The sequence below is a fragment of the Candoia aspera genome, chromosome 3 (genome assembly GCF_035149785.1).
Source record: "Candoia aspera isolate rCanAsp1 chromosome 3, rCanAsp1.hap2, whole genome shotgun sequence".
Taxonomy (NCBI): domain Eukaryota; kingdom Metazoa; phylum Chordata; class Lepidosauria; order Squamata; family Boidae; genus Candoia; species Candoia aspera.
In genome coordinates this window covers 197372517-197393664 of record NC_086155.1, presented here as the reverse complement: position 1 = coordinate 197393664, position 21148 = coordinate 197372517, and the positions used below count along the sequence as shown (strand labels likewise).

The 21148-nt window shown below is 40.6% G+C and overlaps 1 protein-coding gene across 1 annotated transcript in view; it reads right to left on the bottom strand.

Annotated features, from left to right (window-relative positions):
- The window catches only part of FER1L6 (fer-1 like family member 6), a 96478-nt gene that overhangs the window by 35368 nt on the left and 39962 nt on the right, over positions 1–21148 (bottom strand). The window contains exons 14-25 of the mRNA XM_063299650.1: positions 17454–17574; positions 17204–17304; positions 15896–15986; positions 14851–14970; positions 13227–13379; positions 11147–11330; positions 9991–10115; positions 8409–8543; positions 6959–7108; positions 4255–4365; positions 2416–2577; positions 1117–1300 (exon numbers count right to left, since the gene is read on the bottom strand). Of these exons, the coding sequence (XP_063155720.1) occupies positions 1117–1300; positions 2416–2577; positions 4255–4365; positions 6959–7108; positions 8409–8543; positions 9991–10115; positions 11147–11330; positions 13227–13379; positions 14851–14970; positions 15896–15986; positions 17204–17304; positions 17454–17574 (1637 nt within the window). The remainder of the gene's footprint in view (positions 1–1116; positions 1301–2415; positions 2578–4254; positions 4366–6958; positions 7109–8408; positions 8544–9990; positions 10116–11146; positions 11331–13226; positions 13380–14850; positions 14971–15895; positions 15987–17203; positions 17305–17453; positions 17575–21148) is intronic.

The following is a 21148-nucleotide window of genomic DNA, read 5'->3' as shown; positions in this document are numbered from 1 at the left end:
GACTATAGAAAGGCCTTTGATTGTGATGACCATGTCAAGGTGTAGAACGTCCTTAGGAAAATGGAAATCCCAGAACACCTCATTGCTCTCATGTGAAATCTATACACAAGAAAGGAAGTCACAGGCTGGATGGACCACAGTGAAACTGACTGGCTCCAGATTGGCAAGGAGTGAGGCAAAGCTGTATACTCTCTCCTTATTTATTCAGCCTCCATGCTGAGTATATACTTAGGGAAACTGGATTGGAAGGAATTGAGCATGTTTTTAAAACTGGAGGAAAAAACATCAATAACCTGTACTACTCTGATAGTGTAAATGCACATATCTACAAGCTCTAGTAATGAAAGTCAAGGAACACAGTGAAAATATGGAACAAAGCTTAAATATAAATAAGACCAAATAAATGACAAGAGAGCCAGTTTGGTGTAGTAGTTAAGGCATCAGGCTAGGAATTGGGTGACTGTGAGTTCTAGTCCTTAAACTTAAAGTAGGGAGCAAATCCTAAGCCACCTTGTTCCAAGGCCTGTTGGAAGAGCCAAGAGTCTTAAAGATTTGAAAAAGCCCTGCAAGTTGGGACCATATGGACTTGGGGGTGGGTGGGAGATGCTGTTCATAGGGCAGGTACAACCACAAAGAAGGACCATCTCATAGGTCCTGCAAGATGACATTGCTCTACAGATGGGACCTGGAGTAAGCCAACTCTGCTTGACAGATATTACTGGGCAGGCAGAAACAACAGGAGAAAGGTGATCCCTTAGGTATCCAGTTCCTAAGCTATATGTAGAGCTTTATAGGTGACAACCAACACCTTGAATTGCACCCAGAAGCCAACAGTGCCCATAACTACTCCTGCCATTGCGTTCAGGACCAGCTGTAGTTTCTGAGTGGTCTTCAAAGGTAGCTCCATGTAGTACAACAAAGTAAAACAAACACGTTAACATTTAACAATAAAATATTAACCAGTAAATCCTGCTAAAATAGATATCACAAAAACAACCAGCCCCAGTTAATAGCAGCAACAGTTAGGTCTCAAAGGCCATCCAAGAAAGATCCATCTTCACAGTTGTATGAAAGGACTGGAGGGTGGATTCTGACCAGACTTTTGGCATGTCTTACCTTTGTCAACTTCTATGATGTCAGCCTCTTTAGCTGAGGCAACAAGAAGTTCCTTGGGCTTATACAGAAACTGCTTAAGGCAGTTGACAGTGTGGGTCCCAACAAGGGTGCTTCGGCCAAAGGCTCTCCAGTCGACCACACAGATGCTTAGCGGAGGGTGCAAAAGTTCATTTTCAGGCAGTTCCTAACAATGGAGAAACACACAAGAACCAGTCAGATCTTTCTTCATCTTCTCAAATGGCAGTTTTCATCACCTGCTTTCTGCACATTTAGCTTTAACTGGAGACGGGTTTTCTATCAAAGCCTACAAGAAAATCTCTGGTGATACGATTTCTCTAATTTACTCGAGATGACTTGCCATTTGCCTTCTGAATTTTTACAGAGGCTTGCCCTTGCTGAATTTCTTCAAATTTCATGACTTTCACTTGGTAGAAAGACCACTGATGTTTTAGCACCCTTCCCTATCTATTTCCAACATGTCATCAGTCCTGTAAACAGTCCCCATTAAATGTCACTAGGATTAAAATCTACCGGGTTTAAAATAACTGCAGCTGTTTCTCTTAAAAAAAAAAAAAGTTAGTTATATCCCAACCTTACATAAAATTCTCAGTAAAATCCCATTTAGCTTAAAATATTCTGTGAATATGGAACAAAACAGATTTATAAATAAGCAGTTGAACAAAATCAGCAGGTTTTTTCTCTTTTTTTCTCTGGCTAACTTAAGGTCTAACAAGCCCATGATCTTAATGATATGATGAATAATCCTGTAATATTTTTCTATAAATTATATGTCAGATGCTGCTAGAAATGTAAAGTGCAGTTAAGCATTCTTTTGTCTTTTTTCTGGAATTTTTTTTTAAAACAATATTGTAAGGATTTTCCTTCTCCTGAGCAGTAGGTGCTAGGGGAAAAACTCCATGGGTGTGAACAGCGTGATAATTCTAACTGCAGGTTATGCCAAACTGGAGGTATCCCACAAGATAGCAGCTCAGGAAGGAAAGTTCTACTCAATGCCCTTCCAACATTTTGGAAATGAAATGAAACTCAAAATCTGATTGTATCCCCTGGTTTCAACCATGTTCTAAGGTAACTATAAGTTAAGAGACAGTGATTTGTTCAAAATCACCCACTGACCTCCAGATCTAAGCCAAACCTGGAGCTCAAGTCTCCCATGGGCTGCCTTGTGCTGGATGATTGAATTACTCTTATGAAATTCTATCTATCTCTACTGTATTATTTTTAGCAAAATGCAAAGATTGCAAAGACCAATCTATTTAGCAGAGATTTGAATGCATGTACCACTTCAAACCAGTCTGTCAGGACATTAAAATTGGGATTATTTTTGTAGTTCTGGATCACAGAGGATTTCACTCCTTTGCTGGCACATTCAATGAGGACTTGGGGGCGATCGACGGAGAGAAGCTGCACTTTCTTCAACTCCCGAAGACCCCAGAATAGAACCTGCGGCAGGGAAAGGAGTAATATGTGATTTCTGCAGGACTCACTTCAAGGTTAAATGTGTTAAACAGAACAACCCTTTAGGGCAGGCAGTTATTTGGATCCTCACACTGCAGGTGGAGAGGGAAGGAGGGAAGATAAAGCTGGTAAAAAGAGGATTGGCTGTGATGGGTGGTGGTTGGTTGGGTCTTGTGTCAATCATGAAGCCATGAGACCACCTTTCTGTCTTTCTTTGGAGCAATTTATAAAGCATAAAGCAACTGCCCCTGGATTGTGTTAGTTAATTAATTAATTAATGAGAAGAAAACCTCCCAAAGTGCTCACATGAGAAGGAGAAGGAGGAATTAAACACTCATAAAAACAATTTGAAAAACTGCATTCCAGGCAGAAAGTTCAGACTTACTGAATTAAGATTTACATCTTATTCAGGAGAAGCTACCAGTAAGCTGTGTTTGTTATGTTGTTGACTGTAACTGTACTTTTCTTTTTAATGCTTTGTTATTGTATATTGTTATTCAAGATTTGGCAATACACAAATGCAAGAGAGAAAGACAGACAAATGGTCTTCAGGGCTTTCTTACAAGCTGTTAGTGATATGGCTGGACCAATCCAAAACCTTTCTATAAAAGAAATTGAAACATTACCCTGAAACAACTAGAGGTAACTTTTTTCTTACTGTTTCTTTGTTATCTGTTCAAATGGAAAAGAAGTTTGGGATGGGATTTGACTGTAGCATAAATAGGTAAAGGTAAAGGTTTCCCTTGACGTAAAGTCCAGTCGTGTCCGACTCTAGGGGGCGGTGCTCATCTCCGTTTCAAAGCCTTGGAGCCGGCATTGTCCATAGGACACTTCCGGGTCATGTGGCCAGCATGACTCACGGAACGCCGTTACCTTCCCGCCGAAGCGGTACCAATTAATCTACTCACATTTGCATGTTTTCGAACTGCTTGGTGTGCAGAAGCTGGGACGAGCAACGGGAGCTCACCCCACCGCGCGGTTTCGAACCACCGACCTTCCGATCGACAGCTCAGCGGTTTAACCCGCAGCGCCACCGCGTCAACATTTATTTAACTAACCTCTGCCTGCAGCTCTTCAACCTCTTCCATACCACTATATGTTATTGCAAACAGAACTAGTCAATTCCACACCAAAAAGAATTTCATACTTTGCATCTATTATAAGGTCTATGAATGAAAATGCCCGCAGACAGCAAGCACAATTGCCAGTTGGGAACAATTAATATGCCGACTAACATCCTCCAACCCAGCAGATCTCCTGGAAAAGTGGCTCCATCTGCTGCTTTAGGTTGCAGGTGAGTTTTTCTCCCAACAAATTGTGGACATGTACATGAAGGAGAAGCAAGAGAATCATTGAGGAAGAAGAGGCACACGACTTGGATCTCCTTTTCTGGGCTAAGAATCCCAAAGTATGATGTCAATACATTATGAATTGCAAGGACTTCTGTAAATGTGGGACCACCATGATCTCTCTCTCTCTAGAACAAAACATTTGGCAGGGGAAGAACGACATCCATATAGGTGTATACTAGAAGTACGAAGGGGGAGTGAGCAAACTCACCTACTATCACAAAAGTTTGCATCAATTCCTGATTTAAGCACATCTGCATGTAGTAGATAAGAGCTCAGAAGATCATTAGTGAGTTGTTCTTTCTCAACCTACCTCTACTCTATATTTACTTAATATAGGTCGGATGTTGGCTGGGACTGGATAGATTAGGCTGGCATCTGGAGGATCAAGAGGTGGAAGGTTTTCTGGGCCAGAATCAGAGACCTATAGAAGAAAAACATAGTTTATTGTTCAGCTGTGATGCTGTTAAAAATACTCTGAAAAAATATCCTGCAATTCTCCCTGGAACTAACATAATCAAATCAACAGTCCTTTTCTCCTCTTTTATTCAAGTAAAATCTTCCTATAAGATATTTCTACAGGAAGATCATTCTTACTGACTTGATGTCTTTCATAGTTCAGTGCAAGATGGGCCTACTGAAAGATCATAGTTCATTCTTAACATATGATGCAGTGTGACACCAAACCACATTCTCCCCAGCAGCCACAACAATGCTGAAGTTTGAACCACAGTTTGGAAACTTGTACTTGGCCTGTTTCAAAGGGTGTCCAGGGGGGCAAAAATGTCAAGATGGCTGCAACTGCATGAAGCCCTGCCACTTTTTTACATGCATCACATATTTCAAGCCATCCATTGAACTTAGCCATTTCCAGGAAGAGATAAAATGCCTTATATACATGCAGAAGACAAAAGCCATTACAAACACTTTGCTATAGCAGAGAAAACAGCAACTAAATATATCAATGAACTATAGGAATGTGGAGAAAAGTGATAGTAGCGTATAAAGGGCAATAAATCATATTATGTATTCTGCAATGAGAAGAATCCCAAAGTATTTGAAAGTAAAATAGAGATAATTCTTTTATACCTTTGCAAAATCATTTATCAAATGCTACCTGGTCTGTAAAAAGACAGAAGTCCACCTGTTTTGTAGCTCTTTTCCTTGTGCATTCATTTAGCCATATATCTGTTTAATCTATGTTTTTAAAAGTCTGCACAGCATCTCCCAGGTAATACATACTTAGGTATACATTTCTAAACTTTTCTTTTCTCAAAAAACACAGATCTATCCAAACTGGATTTTTTCTGGCTACTTTTGACATAATTTACCTTTTGAGGTTTCTGAAAGTCATAGGAAGGACAGTTTGCCAGAAAAAAATATGTGTTATTTCTCTGTTTAGCTAATATATTCATCTATTAGGATATTTTAGTGAGAGCCAGTTTGATGTAGTGGCTAAAATCACTGAACTAGAAACCAGGAGATCATGGGTTTTAGTCCTGCCTTAAGCACAAAGCCAACTGGGTAACCTTGGGCCAGTTACACCCTCTCAGCCCTAAGAAGGAGGCAATGGCAAACCACTTCTGAAAAATGTTGCTAAGTCTTGTCTATGTAGTTGCAAGGAATCAAAACTGACTTGAAGGTACCAACAAAAAGTATATTTTAATATACAGTTAATATATTTGTATAATAATATGGGATTACACTGTTTTCTATTTACATGAAAAGAGGAATACAGTGGGAGGACATCTGGTCTATTCAACCGTTTATCAACCATTTATTTTATTAATCTGTGATTGTACTTCTTCAAAACTTTCCATGCCACTCACTGGGATGTTGTAATTGACTACAGTTTGAAGGAAAGAGAAGAGGAAGACCAGTAACAAGGCAAAAGGACTCAGTTATAGCGGCAATGGGTGCACCATGGAAGGCCTGGAGGGTCAGCTTGGGGACAGATCCTTCTGGAGAAAATCTATCTGTATGATTGCTAAGAGTTGACACCAACTTGATGACACATAAGCAATCAATTCAGTAGAATACATTCCCAAAAATTCTAATGAATTACATATCAAACAAAGCATAGCTTGCTGGGTTTTTTAAGGACCTAGAAGGGGAAATTACTCAAAACAAAAACAAATCAGCTGTTTGGGAAGGATTTAAATACCAAGCTAGATTCATCCCTAGTAGTTCTCTTCAAGTGTAGAGAGCATCATTGGTGGTACAGAAGTGCTTGCTCAGAACATATTGTACACACAGCAGAATATTTTGGGAAGAGAAGGCATTTAGAGGGATAGCTTACATCACTGTTTCTTAGCTGACAGATCCAAATAAGCAACAAAAACTAAGTTTTGAATGCATTATGATAAATTTATCTATTATGCTTTAAATATAATTTAAATTCTATGCAATTCATCTGATTATTTCCTATGTATTCAACAACTGTGCTTCAGAGTATCCCAGCACCTAGTTGATCTTGGTGGATCTCAAAAAGCTAAGCTGAATCTGACCTGGTTAGTATTTGGATGGGAGAATGCCTAGAAATCTTAGGGGTATAGGTTAGACTGAGGAATTAAAATATATACAGTATATATACTGAAATGGTGAACCATTTCCATATTATTGCCAAGAAAATTACATGGAAGTCACCCTTCCGGTAAATTAAAACTACAATTCAGGGGTGACATTTGCAGGAGCTTGGGGACTACTACAGAGGTTTCGGGGCTCATCTGTGGTTGTGTCCCTTCAACTTGGGCATATCTGTAACCACTATGATTTACACTTCACAATGGTTATTTCACACAATGTGCTAAGCTAAAGCCAAGGAAAGTATGTACATCTATTTATGTGGTCACTAGAAGTAAAAAAAAAAACACTTGATGGTTCATCATCATCATCATCATATACAGAAGAGCAGTGTTTCTCAACCTCAACACATCTTAAAGTGGCCGAGGCTGAGAAACACTGTTGTAGAGTACAGTTGAATCCAACAATTAAAAAAGAAATTATTCCAAACTCACCTGAAGCAGTTCAAATGCAGCCAGAAGATCTCCTCCGGAAAGACTGCCACAGTACACGGGGTAGTAACTAAGCTTTGGCGGCTCGTATTTGTCCCCCACCAGTGTTGTTACTGGGGCAGCCACAGTTGCACCAATATATTCTGATTTTCCCTATATGTTTAAAAAGAAAAATACTCAGTACCATTTAGTCCACGTTCTGCCAATCCTCCAAGTTCATGCTTGTAGTCATTGCTGTAAGCAAAAGAGCTATTAAGCAGTGCAGCATTATTAACTGTCTGGATTCAGCAGAGACAAAGGATCCTGCACTTTCATTTAATTGTTTATTTGTCCAGCCTACTACTTCTATGCAGCTTCAATCAATCAACTGTAAGTGGCTTAGAAGTCCATTGAGGGATGTACAAAAAGGGAATTCCAGCAGCGTTAGAAGATCTGAAGGTCCACGTTGGGGAAAGATAATCCCATATAGAAAGAAGGTCTATGTACATGGTTGCTAAGAGTCAACAACCCTGATTTGATGGCACCTAGTGAATCAATTAACGGAGGTTAAATGACAAGTGTGCTGTCACGGAAATAAAATGTGAATGTGGCTAAGCCCTTGGTGATATTTCAGAAACTGGAATGGGCATTATGTCAGAATTCCCTTAGTCAAGGTAAGGTTTTTAATTTGCTAATATTTTACTTTTCTTCCCTGTAAAGTTATTCTTGCATGTCAGGCACATCCTGGAATCTAGCTTTGGCCAAATCTCACCTGAGGCCCATTAAATTTTGATACCCAATCCAGTTTGGCAAGATGACATCCATTTTCCCCAAAGTGACACCTGTAACCCACCACCCAAATTAAAATAATTGCACACAATGCTCAACACTCGTAGGATCACCTGATAACATGAGATCTCAATTTCTTGAGATCTCAGAAAAAAACCTAGGCATCTTGCAGAAATTACAATGAGACATCAGCATCTTTGCCTGAGATCCCAGAAAGAAATGGCAGCAATCATACCACATTTGGCCATTTTAGAAGATTTGGGGGGATTTGGATGGGGACACCCAAGTCATGTGAAACTGGGGCTTGGGGACCTAAAAATATGGATGTTCTGTTTCCAGTCCAGGCCTGCACCTACTTCTCGAGGGTCTTATTTGACCTGCTGGACTGATCTTCTCTTGCTTGATTGAGTTTCTCCCTTTCGTAGAAAAACTAGAATATATTAGATCAAACATGGTTGATTCCTAATGAAAAGGCATCAAATCCGTGTTTTGCTCAGCTCTTTCACCATATCGATAGAAGTAGAATAACTTTGCTGGAGCACCCTCAGCTTCTAGGCATTGCTTGTACTCTGTTTATAACAATGAGATGCTTTCAAAAATATAAGTATCAATTTAATATCATTACATTGACCCAGCAAGCCTTTTTAAAAAAAATGTATATAAATATGTGGAAAATTATCTTTACCACTGCATCATCATCGTAGAGTTCCACGATGACCACAGGAGGGAATTCAGCAATTTCTTTGCCATCCCCATGAAGCTGAATATTATTAAAAAGCAACATCTGATTCCAGGTAGGAGACAAGGTTTGCTGAATGATCTAAGGGAGAGGAGGAAAAGAGCATATCAATAATAGCAATGCCTGCAAGAAGGTGGTAGGGTTTATCCTGCTATAACCTGATGCCTCCAAATGAATTTGGCAATGGTTTTCAACACAATGGGTCCAAATGGCCATTTTTAGCCATTTTGGTTGGGAATTGTAGTCCAATACCTTTGGAAGACCCTAAGTTGGGGAGTTTCAAAGCACAGTGAAAGCACCTAAATGTTCCTTGTTTTCAGTGGATGTGAAATGGGACTTACTCCCAGATAAGCATGACTTAATACAAGGATGGTCAAAGAATAATTCAATAAATTTGAAACCAGTGATCCTTGCGTTAGGCATATCTTTGGTGTGTAAGCTAAAGAACATCAGCTGGGGAGGGCACCATGTTGGGAAAGACCAGGGTGGGGTCAAACAAGTCAAGATGGCAGACACAAGAGAGAGCCAGTTTGGTCTTGTGGCTAAGGTCCTGGGCTACTAACCAGGAGATTGCGAGTTCTAGTCCTCCCTTAGGCACGGAAGCTGGCTGGGTGACTTTGAGCCAGCCGCTCTCTCTCAGCCCAACCCACCTCACAGGGTTGTTGTTGTGGGGAAACTAGGAGGTCAGAGCATTAGGTATGTATGCTGCCTTGAGTTGACATAAAATGAAGGCAGGATAAATCAAACAAACAAACAAATACAAGGCTGCAACTGAAGTTTGCCTTGAAACACACATAAAAAACAGGCAGAATTTCAGCTGCATCATCACAGTTGCCATCTCAACTTTTTGACCATATCCTGAGGACACCCTGGGGAAAGATTGAACCCTGGATTCATTAGCCCTTTCGTGTCCGTGCCCCAATCTCATATAATCAGGCCAAAAGCATAAGAGTTGGCAATATTAAATACATGCAACAAATGACACCCTCTACCTTAGATATATCTGGCCTCCACCTGGGTTGTGCTGAAAACTGGGCTCTTTCCCCAGGCCTTGGGTTAAGCAGGCAGTGGGTCCTGTGTGTTTGATTGTCTTAAATGGTTGTTTTTCTTCCAATGTTTGGGTTTTTTAAATTATATTGTATGATTATCTTTATTGCATGCCACCCAGAGTCACTGCAGAGCTGGGTGGCCTTGCACATTTCTAAAATAAATAAAATACATTCACTCTTGCACTCTGGATCATTCAGCCAACAATTTACAGAACAGGTTTTCCTATACCTGCTTACACCTGCAGAAGGATTTCCTCTGGGTTGGATTGTCTAATGACATCCAGCTCGCCACCACCCCATCCCTCTAAGTCAGTGTTTCTCCACCTCAGCAATGTTAAGATGTGTGGACTTCAGCTCCCAGAATTCCTCAGGCAGCATGCTGGCTAGGGAATTCTGGGAGTTGAAGTCCACACATCTTAACATTGCTGAGGTGGAGAAACACTGCTCTAAGCACATTAATTCTTCCCATTTTCCCTTACCTTTGTGGTCTGGCAGTGGGAAACAAAAGTAACTTTGGCAAAAGGATCTGAAAGGCCACTGCTGTCAGCTGCAATAAGTCCTCTTGCTTGATACATGTGAGCTCTCAGCTGAAAGATATTCTTGGCTGCAAGCAGGTAATGGAGAGAGTTATGAACATCACTTGGGGAATGATCAGGAGTGGGAAAGAAACATAGTTTGAATTAGGGGATATAAAAGAGCAGGGAGCAGGTGGCTTTGTTTTTCTTCTTGCCAATCCATGGTGAGTGGAAGACTAGCTGGAAAGTAGCCTGGCTAGTCATTGTCTTCCAGAAGAAATAACCAGTTCACATTTGAAATTGTATGCTTTTGGCTTTTTCTTTCCCTCCTTCCCCAACAACACATGCAGCAGTATGAGATTCTCTGCAACTACTGCATCTTCTTTTTCAGCACTTCCTGGAATGACCATGAGATCATTCACATGGTCATTCCAAGAAGTGCTTCAAAACACCCTGGTTTAAGCAAGGAGGAATATTTTTACTGTGAGAATAAAGACAAAGCCCAAAGTCCCAGTCCTTCATACATGCTGAAAATTAAGTACAACCCTTATTTGCCCCTCATTAGACGAGCAAATTCATGTCCAGATATTTTATAACAAAATGGATGGGGCAGTTGATCCGGATTACATTAATCCTCACTCCCTAATAGAATGGACTTAAACAGTCATACAATCCAGTTCATGGCTTCTGTTTAATTTTTTTTTAATAAAAAATGACTCCATCATCTTCCAAGGCAGTTATGTTCTTATTGAGCAGCACATAAAATCAGGAAAATTCAATCAAAATTCCTCTTTCTACTCTAAACCAATGATCTAGGTTTTATCCTCTGCAACAACAGAGGATAATTTTAAAAATTTAACTCTGTTGCTCTTTAAAGATCCAAAGAAATGCATGAAGCTCTAAGCAATAATTGCACAATATAGATTAGATCAGGGTTCCTCAACCTTGGCAACTCTAAGCTGTGTGGACTTCAACTCCCAGGATTCCCCAGCCAGCCATGCTGGCTGAGGAATCCTGGGAGTTGAAGTCCGCACAGCTTAGAGTTGCCAAGGTTGAGGAACCCTGGATTAGATAATTTAGTAGCCTGCAAAAGTTCCCCCAAATTTAAAGTATGTCTCACTTTTGTAGATCAGACTGACAGGTGAGGGAGCAGGATGATGTCCTGTTGCTGCCAAAGGTGTTTCTGTTTCATATCCAACTGGTAAGTTGTCCAGAATAGTATGGGCGTAGTTAGCAGAGCTAAGCCAGAGATAAGTGTCAACTTTTCCATGGACATTCCAGCCTGGAGGCCTTTTCCCTGGCAACTAAAGGAAGAAGTTAAAATGTCAAATCACCAGTGATACTTCTAAGCATAACTTTTTTCAGAGCACTCCACTGGCAGCATCATCTAGCTGACTTCTGCTGACCATGAAAAGCTAAGCAGGATCTAACTGGGGTAGTACTTGGAAGGGAGACTCAGCACATCCTAGGGCTGTAGGACATACTATAAGTTGAAAAGGCAGTATGGAAGAAAGCAGTGACAAAATACATTTGTACTGTAGACAGACAGACAGATCCAGAAATGATGTCAGCCCTAAGAATATAAATCTGACCAATAGGAGAGATGTTTAGATTGAGATGAGAGAGAATTCCTATCCACAGAAAAATGTAAAAGTGCAAAATTCATCTGTACTATACATCTACTAACTTGCCACTACGCCTATAATAGGTTTATAAGATAGAGAAAGCCAATGCAGTTAAGGTTGTACAGCACATCCCAAGAGCCAAGTTGGTGTAGTGGTTAAAGCCACGGGGCTAGAAACAAGGAGATTGTGGGTTCTGCCTTAGGCACAAACCCAGCTGGGTGACTTGGGGCCAGTCCCTCTCTCTCAGCCCTAGGAAGAAGGAGGAATGGCAAAATACTTCCAAAAAATCTTGCCAAGATTTGTCCATGCAGTTGCCAGGAGTTAAAATTAATTCAACAGTATACACACAAAATGTGCATCCCGTTTCCCCACATCTTTGAGTCCTGGAGAGACTGAGTATGATCTGACTCCCACTCGGACTAGAAGCGCTTGACACCTGAAGACATCTTAAGGCAGATACCTTTAATGTACCCCTGAGGCATTTGCGTTCCCATTTTATCATCAGTCTTGGAATCTAAACACTTACCAGCTGGGTTCACACAACACTCTTGACCATGCTAAAATGGAGATGGGTCATGTTAGCTCAAGGTGTGGCGAGAATTTGGCCATCATCTCAGTCAGTTGCATAAATCAGGCCATTGTGTTAAGTCACAATAGTTTGTGTGTGTGGACATTGGGTGTTGTGTGAACATAGCCATGTTGAAGGAAGGAAAACTCATGTTTAGCTGAATTCTTTAAAACAATTTTTTTTCCCTATGAAGGTCTTTTGAAATTTTGGTAGAAAAAGTTGATAGTGAGCAGAACAGAATTCATTAGTATTGGACAGTCAAGCTTTGGGAGATTTATTTATTATTATTAGATTTAGTTTTAATAACTCAAGGAAGCATACAGAATGTTCCCACCTCCTATTGTTCCCACAACAATCCTGTGAGGTGGGTGGGCTGAGTGAGAATGACTGGCTTAAATCCCCCCGACAGCTTTCATGCTGGCAGGAGGATTAGAACTCATGATCTCTTGGTTTCTAGTCCAGCACCTTCACCATTACACCATACTGACTTTCTGATGATTCCAAATACCTGTTGCAGAGGAACCAAAACAGGATGGGAATATCCAACCAGGGGCATGCATGGGGTGGGTGGTGGGGGCGTTCAAAAAACCAAGATGGTGGCTGGGGTTCTAATCATCAGGAGCAGGAACTAAAGGCAGAGGGTCAATTGAAGCACGATGTGGGGGCTTCAACTACCCCTTTGCCTCAATCTCCATCTCCTGCTTGCGAGCACCCCAAAAGCATCTGATTGGCTAGTGTTAAACAAACTGCTGGACTAAGAGGGGCTGCTTATATTTGATTGGAGGCCAGGACCAGAGTGGGTGGGGCAATAATGACCTGGCCTACCACTAAGGGCTGACAATCTCTCTCTCTTTCAATCGATGGGAAACCAGCCTAAGAGATTCAGAAGCTTTCATCCAAAGGATGCAGGTCCCTGCCACCACTTTTACAAATGTCCCTGGCAACCTGGTCAAAGTCCTGTAAGAATTAGGCAGTATTAAAATTATTATACTTGTTTTCAGCCTTACTTTCAAGAAGTGGGTTTTAATCTTCGCACAGTGCTTGCCCCGTTGCTCATTCGCAGGAGAATACAGCACATCTTTGGCTGGGATTCTTGTATAGGCAATTCTTTTGTTGTTGCTCAGCATCCAGATAAACACGTCAGGCACTGTATGTTGAGGCTTGAAAAGAGGGACATTTGCAGCATTAAGGAAGGCGTCCAGCTTGCAAAATCTTTTTTTTTTTTTTTGAAACAGCCACAATTTGAAAAATAATACAAATTGATGAACAAGGGCTGAGTGGTTGTTAAACACATCATGGTCTTATTTCAAAATTAAAATACACGCATAGCTTGAAATTACAAGAATTCTTTTCAGCCTACATTTAAGGCATGCTACTATACCTTTTTTGCAAGACTCAGAACTCAGATTTGATGGTTTATATACTGCATATTTTAATGTCTAACTTTCAGCACAGGATGATCCTATCCAGTTTGGCATCATTAAATATATTGGAATGAGGAGACTTAATCCTTTCATTCCACTCCTGTGCTCCCTCTTTTTAACTGTCAATTCTACACAGGGGAGTGTGTGTGTGTGTGTGTGTTTAAATCCATGGGTGATAATAGAGGGTTTTTTAGAACCTATGCCTGCATAATTTTTTTTTAAGGGAAGGTTAGAGAAAAAAATAATTTAAGCTACTTTTCCCAGTTCATGCTTATACATAATGACTGGGGAACCATGTACTGTTAATATGTTTTCTACTACAGATTAAGGTTACTATGGTAACTAATCATTTTGGCCAGGTGAAGAGGTTGAATTTAATTGTCCTCTTTTCGGATGTTAATTTTTGCACCTGGGGAGAAGAACGAGCCTGGCCTTGTTTTAGTTTCAATTTCCCTTCTGTGTAGGCTTGCAGAGAATATGCAGCTGAGAGAAATATCTCCTCTCAGCAAACAGCCTTTAAATATGTTTGTCTTCTGTAAATAAAATTATTTTTATAGAAATGCCTGGTGTGTGACTTTTCTGATCTCTCCGGGGCCAAAGGCTTTCCTAGCAATCTGCTAACATGTACTTCTGCTGAAAAAAAACCCACCAGGAAATGTGGCATCCCAATGCACTACTTACATGTTGTCTTGCTTGTATTCAGTACAGTATAGAGTGAAACTAAAACTGCATTTGCACATCAGCTGAATCAGTTGGGTAGGGAGTGAGGCTGAATGTTCTCAGCCCAAATGTATACATCACAACATAAAATAAGCTTTTGTAGGTGAGAGAGAGAGAGGAGCTTCTTAGAAATATTAGGATATAGGCTAAGGAGACATTATCCTTCCTCATGTTCAGGATTCACAACAGAGATGTCAAGCATATTTATTGTTGCTGATTCTTAGTATTGTCTAATTAGTCACGCTTTTATTCTTTAATCTGGAGATGCTCAAAGCAATTTGCAAGAAATGTTCTGGTCTCAAGAAATATTAGCTATAACAAGTCATTTCTAAGGCATGAAGTAGAGTTTTGCCTTTGAGGGTCTAATGCAGGGTTCCTCAACCTTGGCAACTCTAAGCTGTGTGGACTTCAACTCCCAGAATCCCCCAGCCAGCAAGGTTGAGGAACCCTGGTCTAGTGGGTCAAGAAAGGAAACTTGAGGCTTTACCTCATCAACTAAGAACCGAATCCTCTCTATAAAGTTTTGTGTTTCACGCATCATTTCATCTAGTGAAATCTTCTTTTTTTGCTGTTGGAGAATCCCTTTAGTATCTTTCGACATGGCTTCCTGTAAGAGCACAGAAGAGCAGAGAAGCAGCTGGTTACTTATGGGACCCACTTAATTCCAGGGGATCCAAATGCTCTACTAGGATAGGAGAAGGCAACCTGCAGCTCTAAGTCCTTTGTGGGGAGCTGCAAAACTAACAGATCAGTTTTCAAACTTCCAACCCCTCAGAGCAAGGCTAATCCTTCCAACTGCAGAGATTTGAGGGACAAAAAGGTACAGTCATCAAGCACACATTTTCTTCCTAACACATCCGCCGAAATTCCCCCCAATGGACAGATTTGCTTGTGATGGTGCCAGTGACAACATGACATTGGCAGCCACATGTCCTATGACCCTTGAAGGCCCCCAAAATTTAAAAGGGTGGATTCCAAGCCTCAGGAAAGTTGCCAGACTCTGTACTAGGATGTAGAAAGGACAGATGATCATGGTTCTTTGCCCATGTTTGTTGATATAACTAAATTCCCCTCTGCCACCATGTTTCATGTCATTCGTGACTGTAGTCCTGAATGATAGTGCATCACTAGAGGTGACTGAATTATTTACAACAAAAATAATGGTCTTTCCATTTGTCATTTTCTTTTAGCATTTCCCCACATTGCTCCTTCAGATCTGTGTAAGTATGCAGAACTGGACCAATCAGGCTGGATGGTGGCCAGACTCAGCATTTCATGGGTGATTGAATTCCACAGTAGGTAGGGATCATGCAACCTATGATAATGTGTTTGCCATAATGTGTTGTGGAAACCCAGCCATTTTGGTCAAGGCTTACCACATTCCTAGCCTACCACATGATGGAACTCCAGCTTTGTCAGTTTATTCAATAAACTATAGTTAAATCAAGCATAGCTTAGCACATATATGAAGCAATTGATGCAGAAGGTTTCTAACTCCTTCCAGCAACAACCCCATCAAATAGTTCACATACCAATTCTTGCTTGCACAGTTTCAGCCTTTTTTTATCCAAAGCTGTCCGATTCATCAGTTTGGGCTTTTTTTCAGCATTTGAGATAAAGGCCCTATGGATGCACAAAAGCAACTTTAGAGGCAATAAAAGATCATTCCTACAAAATAAGACATAGCACTTCTTCTGGAGTATACATATATCTAGCAAAGCAGGAGAGGCAGGTGATACTAAGATAGCTTCGATTTATGGCACAATATTAAAACGGAGACATAAATATAAATGATTTGTGAAAAACATGAAGACTCAGAAACACAATTTATATGTTAATATTTCAATGGAAATTAATTTGTTGGGGGAATATGTTGTTATTTTGCATCTCTACAACTGCACCCAACAGAGGTTTAAACAAATATTTATAACTACGTTGATCTTGAAGATTTTTGCAGTATCTATCTACAAGAGTTGTCAGTGATTATTTCCAATAAATATTATGTTCTTCTGGTAGATTCAAAAGCTTGCTAGATTATCTAGTAATGAATTGCAGGGAAATTTATAAAGGAAAAACAATTGAAAGTAGTTCTTTATAGTTGGAATCAAAGGCAGCAGTATCTTTTATATTTACAGAATACAAACAAGCAAGCAATTATGATTTAGCTAGGATGCTCAAAGATTTTGATTAGTCTTCATTTTCAAGCTGAGTCGCACTTCCCACACGTATATGCAGGATAAAACCTGGTTACCATTCAAGCTTCATATTTCTCAACCTTTTTGCAATTCAGTTCTTGGAAGAATATATAAACATTGATCAAAAGACACATATTTTAAGTTCAGATGACTACAAAAATAACTATGTACAGAAGTTTATTTTGTGGAAAATTAATCAAAAGTAAAGGGATTTTTGTAAGCCTAGGATTTGTTTAAAAATAAGTCAAAAACTGATGCAGGACAGAATCAAAATCAGTGTAGACATCCGTTAGAAATTGTTTCTGCATGATTTCTGTGTATGTGAGTCAGTGTTGACTCCTAGTGACTGTCTGGACTAGTCCCTGCAGTTTTCTTGGCAAGGTTTTTCGGAAGTGGTTTGCCATTGCCTCCTTCTTAGGGCTGAGAGAGAGGACAGGCCGAAGGTCACCCAGCTTGCTTCATGCCTAAGACTGGGACTAGAACTCACAGTCTCATAGTTTCTAGCCTGGTGCTTTAACCACTACACCAAACTGGCTTTTCTCTGCATGATTAAGAAAGTGTAACTTTTTCCAAATATCACCAGTTCCTAATCCTTATCAACTGCCTGTGACTACTCTGGCAGATTTCTTCTCTCAATGTTCTTACCTACTTTGGTTGATAAAATCAGTCAGAGTTGACTTCATTTTCTCTTCTGATGCAATCTCAGAAACTTTAATTAGATCTTTCACTTGTTCTAAACCTTCTTCCTGAAAGGCAAGCAAAGGGCAATTACATGAAGGGCATTAAAATCATTCCAGGTAGCAATCAATGCTTTAGATACATACTGTTAATAGGGAGAGAGTCTCTCTTAACTGATTAGTGTGCAGTTCAAATGTCAGCATTTCCCCAGACTTACCAAGAGATCTCCCATTTTTTCCAGGATATTTGAGAAATACAACCTAAAGGTTTGATCCCCCCAAAAGCTCTTGATATAGACACAAGGCTTCTTTTCGCCATAAGGCAAGTAGAGATAGTTTCTGTTGAAAGAGAAAAAAGCTCATTGGTATTTTGAGATCCACTTCCCAAGGAACATCACACACGTCATGTATGTCTAGCATCTCTAAGTAGTGATACAAGAATTGCCTGTTTTTTTAAAATAAAAACTATCTCTAATTCAATTATGATCATTGCTGCCGCTGGGTTTGAGAAGGTCCTGGTCAAAAGGTCCAAAATCTCTTTGGGATTCCCAAATATGCCCATGGGTATCCCACTTCTTGGCCAGATGTACAAGCTGGGTTTAGAAAAGGCAGAGGAACTAGGGACCAAATTGCCAATATCCGCTGGATAATGGAAAAAGCCAGGGAGTTTCAGAAAAACTTCTATTTCTGTTTTATTGACTATTCTAAAGCCTTTGACTGCGTGGACCATAACAAATTGTGGCAAGTTCTTAGTGGAATGGGGATACCAAGTCATCTTGTCTGCCTCCTGAAGAATCTGTATAACGACCAAGTAGCAACAGTAAGAACAGACCACGGAACAACGGACTGGTTTAAGATTGGGAAAGGAGTACGGCAGGGCTGTATACTCTCACCCTACCTATTCAACTTGTATGCAGAACACATCATGTGACATGCTGGGCTTGAGGAATCCAAGGCTGGAGTTAAAATCACTGGAAGAAACATTAAGAATCTCAGATATGAAGATGATACCACTTTGATGGCTGAAAGCGAAGAGGAACTGAGGAGCCTTATGATGAAGGTGAATGAAGAAAGTGCAAAAGCTGGCTTGCAGCTACATCTCAAAAAAACCAAGATTATGGCAACCAGCTTGATTGAGAACTGGCAAATAGAGAGAGAAAATGTAGAAGCAGTGAAAGACTTTGTATTTCTAGGTGCGAAGATTACTGCAGATGCTGACTGCAGTCAGGAAATCAGAAGACGCTTAATCCTTGGGAGAAGAGCAATGACAAATCTTGATAAAATAGTTAAGAGCAGAGACATCACACTGACAACAAAGGTCCGCATAGTTAAAGCAATGGTGTTCCCTGTAGTAACATATGGCTGTGAGAGCTGGACCATAAGGAAAGCTGAGAGAAGGAAGATCGATGCTTTTGAACTGTGGTGTTGGAGGAAAATTCTGAGAGTGCCTTGGACTGCAAGAAGATCAAACCAGTCCATCCTCCCGGAAATAAAGCCAGACTGCTCACTTGAGGGAATGATATTAAAGGCAAACTGAAGTACTTTGGCCACATAATGAGAAGACAGGACACCCTGGAGAAGATGCTGATGCTGGGGAGAGTGGGGGGCAAAAGGAAGAGGGGCCGACCAAAGGCAAGATGGATGGATGGTATTCTAGAGGTGACAGACTCGTCCCTGGGGGAGCTGGGGGTGTTGACGACCGACAGGAAGCTCTGGCATGGGCTGGTCCATGAAGTCACGAAGAGTCGGAAGCGACTAAACGAATAAACAACAACATCCCACTTCTCAATTTTCTGCCTTCTCCTTCTCCTTCCTTCCTTCTTCTCCCCATCATACCAGGCAATAACATAGGAAACTTTTCTTTCCCTCTTTTGACTTATGAAACAGTTCGAGGGTACTGCAGAAGACACAAGCATGATTCTCTTTTGAGCTGAGCTTAACTCCTGACAAATTCTCTTTTGAGCTGAGCTTAACTCCTGTAACTTCATGGATGCATCCATGTTAGTTTCCTTGGCAATAATATGGAATTGGCTTAGTTTTTATTTCCTGGTCTAGCTACACCTCGGGGGGTGGGTTAGGTAATCTCCCATCCAACCTCTAGCCAGATCTCACCTTGCTTACCTTTTTCAGATCAGCTGATGCCAGTTAGGCTAATATTATATCACTGTTAGACTGGACCATTACGCTCAGAACACCTCGGTCCGGTACAAAGTCATTTGATACATTTTTAAAGAAATTCATGATAGCAGCCATGACTGACAAGTTTCCCCAAATGTTATGCTAGCCACCCAGAGTCACTGTTGCCTGATGAGTGCCCATGTAAGTGGACTTAAATAAATGAATGAATGAATGAAATACACCTGAGCTTAGAAATTCCTTGTGCTTAAAAATACCATTCCATACAAATGCAAAGTAAACTGCAGACAGTTCAGTTCTGCGAAATACACCATCAGTCTGGCACACCGACTGATGAGTCCCTCCAAAGACCTGTCCTGTCAGCTTGTTTTCTGGGAACAATATTTCCAAGGCAGCCTCTTTTGCAACTGTAACATTTTCCACCTGTTCAACAGTTTTTTCTTTCAGATGCTTCCACTTCAGATGCCCAAATCTTTCCAGACTGCTAATTGAACCTTCCCTGGACTACTTGAAATGCATCAGGTACATCACATTACCCAGAGATGAACTTCCAGATGAAGCTCCAGAAAGAAGAGTTACATAATAAGCAGGGGGAGGGGGGTATTCGTTAGAGAAATCCTGCTTTTGATTTTTATTTTTGAAGTAGAAGGAAGCCTGAAAGAGCTGAAGATGCCTTTAGGAGAAGCTTTTGTTAGTTACAACTAAAACACTTTGCCCTGGTATGCTGAGACACCAACAGTATTGTAACATTGGGCCTTGTCCTACTGCTGAGTTAGTGTTCTCTACCCAGTCTTGAATTGGCAGAAAATAGGTCAGCATGAAATGTGGTGCCCCAGCTGCTAATCTCTCTCCTACCTTTATTTCTTCTATTATATTATTATAGACACAACAATGTGAAATCACAGCTGCCAGTACTTTAGCTGGTGTTGGCCTTCATTTGCATCAAGTTCTTCCCAAGAACCTAGGATGTCGTAATGTACCGGCGTAGTATATGTGTGGATCCAAGTAGTGTGGCCTTTTGTGATTGACAGATGGAAATTTGTCAATGTGCAGATTTTCTAAGTGCCATCCAAGGCTTTTTGACATGCCACCCAGGGTGCCGATAACCACTGGGAACACCACGGTTTATGCCATAATCTTTCAACTTCAATTTTCAGATCTTATGATGTAATGTTTCCCTAAGGAGGGAGGTGAGGTGATGGAGATTGGAGCGGGGGGGGGGGGGGAAGAGAGCACATTCTAGGCTGATAAGCATCCTCACAGTTTGCATTCCTTGGAGAGTATGGAGGGGCTGAGGAAGAAAGTTAGACTAGCCCTGCCCTAGATTTCCCAAGAGTATTTTTCCTTTTAGCTCAGTTAAGGAACCTTTAGTCTGGCAAGATTCTGTATATGGTAGAGAACAATAAAGGAACTGGAGTTGCATCTGACACAGCATGGTTTTCTTCGCTGATTACCCCGACAGATCTTGACAGTTTGTGATCATCTCCAATTCTTTGTCTTCTATTATCCCCTGGTATTGCCACATCAATTAGCCATACCTTCTTCTTTTCTACCACAGTTTAACCTGGTGTGTTATGCACCAAGACTTTATCAGTTTGTATTTGGAAATCTCACAATATTTTACTGATTTTATCACTACTTTTTCAACTATATGTTTCCACCAATTTTTCATTACTGGCACATGATAATTTTAACAGATGTTCCAATGAATCATTTGGTGACTGTGTTATATCATTGTTTATAATCGGTTTGTGTGATCTTCTTCCATGAGCTGAGT